This window comes from Austrofundulus limnaeus, unplaced genomic scaffold (genome assembly GCF_001266775.1).
Source record: "Austrofundulus limnaeus strain Quisiro unplaced genomic scaffold, Austrofundulus_limnaeus-1.0 Scaffold6, whole genome shotgun sequence".
Taxonomy (NCBI): Eukaryota; Metazoa; Chordata; class Actinopteri; order Cyprinodontiformes; family Rivulidae; genus Austrofundulus; species Austrofundulus limnaeus.
In genome coordinates, this window is record NW_013952408.1 from 1246761 (window position 1) to 1256760 (window position 10000).

General features: G+C 40.2%; 1 protein-coding gene across 21 annotated transcripts in view; it reads right to left on the reverse strand.

Annotated features, from left to right (window-relative positions):
- The window catches only part of obscnb (obscurin, cytoskeletal calmodulin and titin-interacting RhoGEF b), a gene marked incomplete in the record, with an annotated part of 52003 nt that overhangs the window by 4211 nt on the left and 37792 nt on the right, over positions 1-10000 (reverse strand). For 19 of the 21 annotated variants that reach the window (XM_014029688.1, XM_014029671.1, XM_014029657.1 and 16 more), the window contains 23 exon segments: positions 94-261; positions 808-921; positions 999-1176; positions 1277-1435; positions 1535-1699; positions 1858-1974; positions 2050-2209; positions 2928-3098; positions 3180-3256; positions 3334-3534; positions 3707-3846; positions 4481-4537; positions 4989-5090; positions 5224-5276; positions 5397-5430; positions 5537-5755; positions 5891-5989; positions 6089-6121; positions 6222-6419; positions 6495-6619; positions 6731-6812; positions 6952-7233; positions 8398-9750. In XM_014029688.1, the coding sequence (XP_013885142.1) occupies positions 94-261; positions 808-921; positions 999-1176; positions 1277-1435; positions 1535-1699; positions 1858-1974; positions 2050-2209; positions 2928-3098; positions 3180-3256; positions 3334-3534; positions 3707-3846; positions 4481-4537; positions 4989-5090; positions 5224-5276; positions 5397-5430; positions 5537-5755; positions 5891-5989; positions 6089-6121; positions 6222-6419; positions 6495-6619; positions 6731-6812; positions 6952-7233; positions 8398-9750 (4287 nt within the window). 21 annotated transcript variants of the gene reach the window in all.

Consider the following 10000-nt stretch of genomic DNA (forward strand, 5'->3'; position numbering starts at 1 on the left):
TAATAAAATAGCAAGATATGTTTAATGGAAATGCAGGCTGGGATTTTTGGGACAGATATTCTCAACGGAGAGACAGTTTTTCAGGTCACTTACCCTGAACTGTGACTTTTCCTAGAGTACTTGCATTTCCAGCTGGACTTGTGGCAAAGCACATGTACTGGCCAGAATCATCTGCAGTCATGTTATCCAAGATCAGYGTGCAAGAGCCATCAGGGTCCTCAATAATGATGTGATGAGGATCTGCCTCTACTGTGCGGCCATCTACATCCAAAAAAATAAACAAAGGAATCACTCCACAAAGTTAAAGCTGACCTGTGCACATGAAACCCATCACATTAAGTTGCAAAGTAGAATGTGGCGAAATAGCCCTTAAATGTTTATAATTGCATTTTGTCAACATGTAAATAAATCCCTAATCTGGATCATTTGAATTAGATTTGTTTCAACAATTCTTTCGAGCAATAATAACAAAAAACCTGATTTTGAGCTGAAAAGGCTTATTTTTTTTATATTTTCCCTGAAAGATAGCTAAGCTTTTTTTTATTTACAGCTAAAAAGTCTCAATATCCAAGTACTGTTTGAAGTTTGCTCTTTAAAATTACACAACAACCATCATTAGAATAACCTAAAAATAGGATTCAGACCAAATATCAGTGAGGTTTCTTGATTAGCATTAGCAATGTGTTTTTAGGTCATTTTGACCATATTTCACCTAATCTTAAATTTGATGTAATGGGTCATATATATTGTAAAACAGGGTGGATGAGTAAATCAAAACAAAACAAAAAGAAAACGTATACATCTTACCCTTGTACCAAGTGACTACAGGTTTTGGCACTCCTATGACCTTGCAGGCCAGTTTAACAGTCTGGCCCAGCTCTGCTGTGCAGTTTGCCAAAATTTCTTCAAAATCAGGGGGACCTGATAAAAAGGGGAAAAAAATTAGATTATGAAAACATATTATAGAAGATATAAGAGTCTGTGTGTGTTGAACTTACTCCATAYACCCATGGTGTATCGCTGCTGCAGTTCTCTGAGGTCTCGCAGCCACGAGTTCTTGATGGTAACAGTTCGAGCCTGTAAAGTGTATTTTCTCACAGAGTCCTCTCGTTCATGCCAGATCTCAAAGGCACGGTCATCACCTTCCACTGTTTCATTCACATCAATGTTATTCAGCTGCAATGAAGAATAGACCAAACATGGTGCATTAGAGCTGAAGACTATGAGAAGGAAGATACCAGCCATTAAAAAAATGTGATTGCTTCAAATCAGTTACCTTCATCATGTTCTTAAAAACATAAGTCTGTGTATCTGTGTTGCTGTCTCTTCTGGGTTTGCAGATTATGCAGTAGTTCTTGAAGAGGAAAGCATGGCGGTGGTGACCTCTAGAGGATGTTCTAATTCCAGGAGCGCCCTCCCACACTTGGAAGGGCCCCTGGTACAGAAAGAATCCAGCACACACACACACAATCAGTGCCTCGTTTTCCTATTGCTATTTCCAAAACAAAAGTCTGCAGGGTCTTTGTTACGTTACCTGTCTAATTGGTTCTCCAAGAACCTCCAGGGTAGCAGGATAGTTCTCAATCAGTGAGACATGGTGGGTATTCTCAGAACGCTGCGGGAGTGCAGACACCATTGCATATGCTTCTTCCAGCAGGCAGCAGTTCTTACCATTTTTTGCCTTGTTTCGAATGAGCTCCTAGAAACAGAGGTAGAAATTTTCTACAACTCTGCAGCGACAGTGATCCAGATCTGAGAGCTGATACTGCTTGAAGTCACATACTGTTCAATTTATAGCTGATCTAAAGAAAACTAAACTGATCAGACGCCACACACGTTTGCTGTCAAATCTGTCACCTTAAGCAGGGACTTGTACTTCTGAATCCTCTCCAGCGGTTGTTGGAGGTAGGTGTCGATGCTTCGTACGGGAGGATCTGTAGCTTTTGATTCTGTTTGTTCTTTCTCRGTGTACTCCTGTAAAAAAGTGAATAGTGAATTTGAACGAATGAATGACAAACAGCAATATTTGTTCAAAACAATGAGAGTTACCTTAAAGAAGCGATGGACAGTCCTCTCACTGACAGCAGATTCGGCCTGGCTCTGGCCTACAAGGTACTGAAGGTATTGTTCAAAGCCCTCTTTGTTTTTCAGGAAACACATGGCCACATCATCATCTGTGTCACACTCATAAAGCTTGGGGAGGAATGTCCTAAGAGGAAAGTTGGGAGAAATGGCTCAGTAATAGATTTTCAAGAGAAATACCTTTAGATGAGACATATTGCGTTTTTAAATCCTCCTTATGTAAAGTGGAACTGCAAGGATTTGAACTGAATTCCCTCTTATTGTAACTCCACAGCCCCCTCTTTCACCCCGTTTCTGAGGTGTGTCCCAGATGAACTCATTTTGAAGCTGTCTGTTTAATTGCAAAGAAACTGCTTCACACCCCGCCCACCTCCAGCTTTCAGAGTGGTCCGTAGTAGCTTGATAGAGGGGTGGCGCAGAAAACTTTTATTTATTTATTTTTACAAATGAATTAAAAGATGTCAACAAGAGAATACTTGTCCATCTAGCCTTACATGTTGAAGCCAGAGTCTGACCCAGAGCCAGAGGAGAATGAAGATGACAAAATTGTAGCTGATAGACCTTATTTGACAACTCTGTCGCAAATACAGTGTAATAATTCAGAAAACATAGAAATGGAAAACTAAACGGGTTGAACAATATGACCCAAACAGAATATAAAGATATCTACAACAACACCAGAAGAGACTAAATTAAACATTTCTGCACTCCTAGAGACTCCAAGTACATAAAACATGCATTTAACATCTAATTTTTTTTTTGCCTGATATGTCCCCTTTAAATTTGATAAGATTTAAAATAAAAATATTCCAAATATTTGCAAAATAACTGAAAGGTGAGCTTACTTGCTATGGAAGGATGTGATATCATTGATATTTCTGAAAATGGTCTCTTTCTGGGTGGAGACATCCGGAGGGGCGTCAGAACTCTCAGCGTGCTTCAGGTGGTGAGAGGTGAAGAAATCCACCTCCTTCACAAACTCAGATTCTCCACTTATCAAGTCCTGTATCAGTTGGCTAATAACATCAAATTTGAGTTAAACACAGTACATTTGTTTGCGCAGTTTGATTTCTGACTCTAAATTTTGTTTTGCTTACAATAACTTCCTCTTGTACTCTCCCTCTGACACCTCCTCCCCACTTGTTTCTGGAAGCTCCCCAGTCTCCGCTGAGAGCTRGAACACATTTATAAACTCATGAGCACCGATAAAGATTTAAAACAGCATCCAGATGGTATCACCTGGAGACATACTTTGAGTTTTTTGTCCAGGTACGCAGGTGACACCCAGCCTTGTCGCGATGGGGTGGTTTTAGTGGGTTTGGTCTGAACTAACCACTTCAGTGGATGAGCCGAGTCCAGAATCTCAACATACTGTCCCTCCTTCAGAGAAATGGAATCTTTGCTTGCRATGGTGGGGTTGTAGTCAGCTGACACCACATAAATATCAAACATCTAGATTAAAAAAAAGAAAACAGGCACATTATAAACAGCACATAGCTTTTAAACTGAGATAAATCTATTATTGTCAATCAAAACTGTAAACATTGTTTAAAGATGCTTTCCCCCTTTTCATTATGTATGAATATTTGAACACACCAAATATGATTGTTCCCACATGTCTTACTTCTCCTCTGGCATCTCCTTCATCAGACTCTGAGGAGGAATCCGCGKTGAGGGAGGGAGGATGGGAGCGGCCATGATGAGGTGTCGGAGAAGGAGTTTTGGTCTCTTCATCACTGTCACCACCTGGGACGCGTAATGAAGCTGCAGCAGCCCGGATGAAGGAACCAGGGAATTCCTTATTAGTTATTTATCCATTAAAAATGAACACTGGTTTGTAATAAACAMTGAAGTATTTTACCTGAAAAAGAAGTTGTTTTGAGCTTTTTATGAATTTTTTTTTTGTAATTAACACTTTACAAAGGTAAAAGAAGTAAGCTTAAATTGATATTCCAAGGATGTCAACAGTGTATACCAAATAAAGAAATCATGATTTTGTTTATTTTTTGTTTATTTTTTTTAGGAATTTTATGTGACTACATAAAGAAGAAAATGTGAAAAAAAACTGCAAAAGTACTACTTCTGTGTTAGTGGCAACATGCAAGTACAAACAGCGCTGATTTTTTCACATACATGTCTGACAACAAGCATGTATTCCTGATTTAAGCTGAGTGAGACTTCATCTCATTGCAAAACCACTTTGGAAACTTTTTTGAAAACACAACTTATTGATGATGAGGTTGGTAATATATATGTGAGAACTAAAATGTTTTAGAAACTTAAAATATGTRTTTTTTGGTGGAAATGATCTGTTTCATTAGGTTTACTGTTGCAACAAAAAAATTATCTTTAAAAATGTCTACCGTAATTATGATGCTGATGCACTTGGGATACATACTGGAAGATTTGGGCCAAGTTTTCATCCACTGGAGCACTTCATCATTCTGTAAACTGTCTGAATAACAAATTAATGATTGGATGAGAGTCTAACTGGACTGATAAGAGTRTGAATGTGGTTAGGGAATTATGTCTGTGAGACGTAATGAGATGTTTTATTCAATTATTGACTGAATAAACCAAACCAAGCAGACCAAAAAAAAGGTAGTGATACACTCTTCCACTCTTCTGTCAGGTTTGGTATAAACTCCAAATGAATTAAAAAAAAGATTCTCAGCTCAACAATGTAAGTAAGACGTTCAGATTAAACATAAGCTTTAACAACCCATGCAAAACCGGAATTATGAATCCAATCAAATCTGACCAGAATACAACAAAACACAAAACAATGTGTGAATTAWTACGGGAAATGTTTTTTTAGACTTGCAGTAGCAGCCAGCAAGGCCAGTCAGAGCTGAGAAAAAGGGAACAGGCAACCAAACGATGAACTGTTTATTATCAATACTTACCTTGAGTGATTTTTGCCGATACCATTTCAGTGATCTGAGAGGTGAGTTTCATGAGGAATTCCTCTGACCCGACTTCACCTAAGTAGGGGATTTTACCCTCTTCTGGTGTGCATAAAGACAACAGAACAATATAAATATTAGATAGTTTTTTGTGGAAAAAAGGCTTGTAATTAATAACAGACATACCATAAATATTTCAATTTAAATTGGTGATATACAGWATATGGATTTTTACCCTTTCCTTTAAGGACTCCTGCTTCTGGAGGACTGACTGTAATTCCAAGAACCCTAAAGAGAATATAAAGTTACATTTTCTAGCCTAGTTTGTGTATTTAGTTTTGTATGTATTATAAACATTAGCTAGTCTAATTTATTTCTGTCCATCTGCCTATTTAAGTTCATACTTACTCTGAGGGTATGGTATCTTTCTTTGGTTGTGGTGCTGGAAAGAAAGCAGGCAAGATACAGTGATACATAAAGTCACAAACAAACCTTAAGTTTTTAAATTTCAACGTGTGGTAAAATTCACGAGTTAACGTTTTTCTTACTTTCATCCACCTCGAGCTGAGCATTGCAAATGGATTGCCCTGCTTTATTTGTGGCGATACAAGTATAAATGCCAGCATACTCTGTGTCCACGTCCATCAGAATGAGGCTGTGTTGGCGACCTGAGCTTGCTATTTTGTATCCCTTAGTATCAGGCTTGATCCACAAGACATCCTCTATTGATTTCTCCTTCAGCCACGAGACTGTCGGAGCAGGAGATCCTGAACGAGACGAGAAACGGTGAGAACTTGTAGGAAGGAATGCATGAAGCTGCATGAAGGAACATCTGGGATCTGGGCTCAAGTTAGAATTCAAAACTATTAAAAAAGGGTGTTGAAAGAGGACAAAGAGCTTACCTTCTACTTTGACTGACAGAGTGATGCTTTTTCCTTGTTTCACTTTCCTGTTGCAGAACTTTTCAAGGAATCGTGGCGGCACCAGATGCTCCTTGGAGTCTGTGCAATATTAGTGCAAAGGATGTTAAAGATCTTTTTTAGCATACAGCTTTACGTGGTAGCATCTATACCAAGTTTGACAAATAAATGCTAAATTACCTTTTTTAACTTGTGGCATAATTTCTCCAGGACCTGTTGCAAAATGTGATCATTTGTGTCACAGAATGTAATGTATCTTATCCTGTTCCAGTATGAATTATGCAGTCAACTCTTTCGATGCTTGTATACATACTCAGTACTATCAGTTGGGCAGAGGAGTAAGAAGAACCAGCAGCATTGCTGATGTAGGCAGAGTACTCCCCCATATCCTCTTTCTTTACCTCCAGGATCTCTACAGCATGAACATCTCTCTCTGTTGACAAGGAAATCCTTTTTGATGCTTGCAGAGGTTGACCATCTTTGAACCAGTATACTCTGGGTTTAGGGAACCCTGGAAGACAGAAAGATTTAAGAAACATGGCAATACTTTGCTGAATGTCACTTGACAGATAACACATGCATTTACCTTTTACTCTGAGCTGCAGCTTGGCGATGGGTGAACCTGGGCTGACGTGAACATCGTGAAGTTCATCTACAATCTGTGGTAGCTGATCGTCCTCAGCAACAGACTCAAATGTCTCCGTTTCTCTACTTAAAAAGAGCAGACAAATTGATACCAAAAGTTTATTCTTTGTGTTGCTTGTTGCTTAAATACATCAGCTGGTTTACATTTAAAATATCAAACACTATATATGTATACACCTGGAGGCATAGCCCTTAGCACTGACGTAAGAGGAAGTCTCAGTGGCATCAGCAGCTGTGTCATAATCTGAGCTACAAGACACTGAGGGAGAGAACACACATAAAAATCTTGGAACATGTACATGTGCAGGCTTGAAATTAACACTTTTACTTGAAAAAAGCAGTGTTTATATTACAAAATAAAAATGAGTACTATTTTTTTATAATTTATGTTCACTTACTGTCAACTCGCAGTTCAGCTTTGGTGGCAGCAATGCCACTGCTGTTTTCAGCTGTGCAGCGATAGACGCCCATGTCAGTGGGCAGCACAGAGGTGATGATGAGCTGGTGGCAGCCCTCTTGGTCCTCATTGATCATGTAGTGGTCATTCTCCTCCAGTAGTTTGCCATCCTTATACCAGCGAACAGTGGGCGGGGGCTTGCCAATCACAACACAGTCAAAGCTAACAGGATAACCRTCTGGAACATCCTGACTTTGGAGCTCTGTCAAGAAGACTGGGGCAGCTGGGTAACAAGAACAATTAGGTTGTTAGCAAAAATATCACATATAAAAAAATGCAGAGTACTGGAGAAATGGTGGCTGTGTCTCAGTTYGGGGGTTGCCCACGTGGACTGCGGCCCACTTGGGCCACACCATGTGTGGGTCTAGGCTGCCAGTCTAGACTGCATAAACAGCTGTGAAATGAGACTGTCTAGTCTACAGGTGACATATGTTATGTAACCACACACTGCCTCGTTACCTCCTTAAAAATTCAGTATTATAAAAAAACATTACACGTAAATACATATAAAACATTAAACATTTGGGTTTAGTTTTCAGCACTTGCCATTGCATTTAATTTAATATCTCATTGCAGCAATTTCATCAGCTAAGTTGCTAAACATACAATATAAAGCAAAGTATTCAGTCTGTGATGAATTTCCAAAATTTGCCGTAAAATAAACTAAATTCCATTGTGTATAAAAAAATCACCCATCTTAATTTTTCTGTTTAGGTTGCTGATGGCACAATGAATCCTGGAATATAGTCKGCCTTATARGATAATCAGATGCAGCCTACGCTTTTGGGRTTTTGGTCTGCCACATTCCTCGGCCACATGAGTAGACACCTACAAATTGGGACAACCTATGGCGTGGCACAATGTTGTAAGCAATTGACAAATGTGTCCTATGTCAGCTGCAACCCCTGAATTGAGACACAGCCTTTGTAGGGGACAGTTATAGTGGGCTTTACAACATTTTACCCCCCCTCCCTTTGAATATTTTGTTTTGTAATAAAAAGGACTATGTTATTCAGTGGTTATCTTGGGCTGTATTGTTCAATATATGTTGAAAGATGCAGCATTCTGGCAGAGGAGGAAAGATGATCAGAATAAGGTTAGTTTAAACAGGCAGCAGCTCTGGGTCTCGTGTGTAAAACGTGTAGTTTAGTAGACCATCGCAGCCAGCAGTGTGAAGCATGKCGGACTTATACGCTTGTTTTCTATATTCCCAGATAAAACAGAGAGCATGTATGTGTCAACGTCTCATATTGTTCATGTGCACAACAAATATCTGTAGAAACTTGYTTAGCAATGTGACACTGGCTAAAATTAAGTTTTGTTTTTGTTTTTATTTTCTTTTAGAAAAATTGCAACAATAAAATCACCACTGTGATGTGTTTCCTACCTGGAGCTCCAGTCATAAAAGCAGGAGGCTGTCTATCTTGAGTGGGAGTCTGTGTGCCATCCTGGATGTAACCCATCTTTCTAATTTTCAACTCCACTTTAGGAGGCCCTGCTGGTATGATGGCAGTCTCCACAGGCACTCCGTGGATTGTAAACATCTCCTGGAATCTCTTAGAGGCCACCTCAGCCTCCGACTGGGAGTCAAAGCGAATGTAAATGTAATTTTCATCCTCACGGTAGGAATGAGGATCTGGGGGACGCAAGTCGCCTTCATCTGCACTGAGGAACTGCTCTTCCTCTACATCAGGTGGGAGCCGTGTGCGCAATAGACGCCTGAGGCGTTTGCTTGCCTGCCTCAGTGACTCATCCATCTCACTACCAGAGGAGCTCTCCGGCTCACTGTCTGCACTGTAACCCACTGTCAGGGGTCTTCGCTCTGACGAGTCTCTTACTGTTCCTACTGTCACCTTAGCACTATGGGAAGCAACTCCAAACTTGTTTGTGACCTCACAAGTGTAAACCCCAGTGTCTTTGGTGGTTATGGCAGTAATGACCAGAGAGCAGGTGCCGTCATTGTAGATATCAATATGATAATGCTTGCCATCAAGCAGGGGTTCTCCATCTTTCAACCAGCGCACCTTATCAGGCTTACCTTCTGTCACACATTCCAGATGTATGGTGTCATTTGGTTCTTTGGTCTGCTCTTTGAAGACGTCTTTAAAGGCAGGACGCATGTCTTTGCGAGCCTTGTAGCCCTTGAAGGCAGCTTGGATCTTAATAGCAGCATCAGTAAGGTCAGGCTCATCCTCTTTTGTGATCTCCAYGGTGCTGGTCTCCTGTGCAGATGCCTGTTTTTCAGCTTTTTGCTGAACTACAGTCGTTTTGGCTCCAGTCTGCTGCACTGTTTTCTTCTCTTCCGTTTGAAAATGTGCAAAAAACCTCTCAGTGGTTAAAGTCTTTGCTTCAGTGGTTGCTGTGACGGCGGCTGTGCTACTCTTTTTCAGGTAAGATACAATGCTTGAGCCTGCAGAAACACTTGCTTCCTCTGAGCTGACAGACTGGATGGATTCTGCCTGCTTCTTGGACACAATGAGCTGATCCTTCTCAGCCGGTTTGACTTGGTCTTTCTCAGCTGATTGGACATCTTTCTCCGATAATAAAACCTCGCCCTGTCCTTTTTTCTTTTGAACACCTTTACCATCGTCCTCCGGGTGTTCGGTGATGGAGTCCAGAGTGGGCTCTCGACTCATGCGCCGTTTTTTGGTCGACGCTTCCCACAACTCGTGAAGATCCGCTTCTTCAGCAGCTTCAGGGGGCAGACTAGGCTGTCCCAGTACTTCTGCTGGTTTTGCATCTGAACATAAAATAAAGTCAGAGTTATGGTAAACAAAATACAACACATGACTATGCCTTTTTACAGTCAAATGCACGTTTTCATTAAAGGGGCAAAATCATGTAAAATCAACTTTTTTGAGTTTTATATCATGTTATAATGTTATACTCTCATAAAAAACATGCCCAAAGCCTTGCTTTGACTCATTCATGCATGTTTGAGAAATCCTGCAGTGTTTTTATGAAACCATGCTGAGGAGCAAAATGACAGG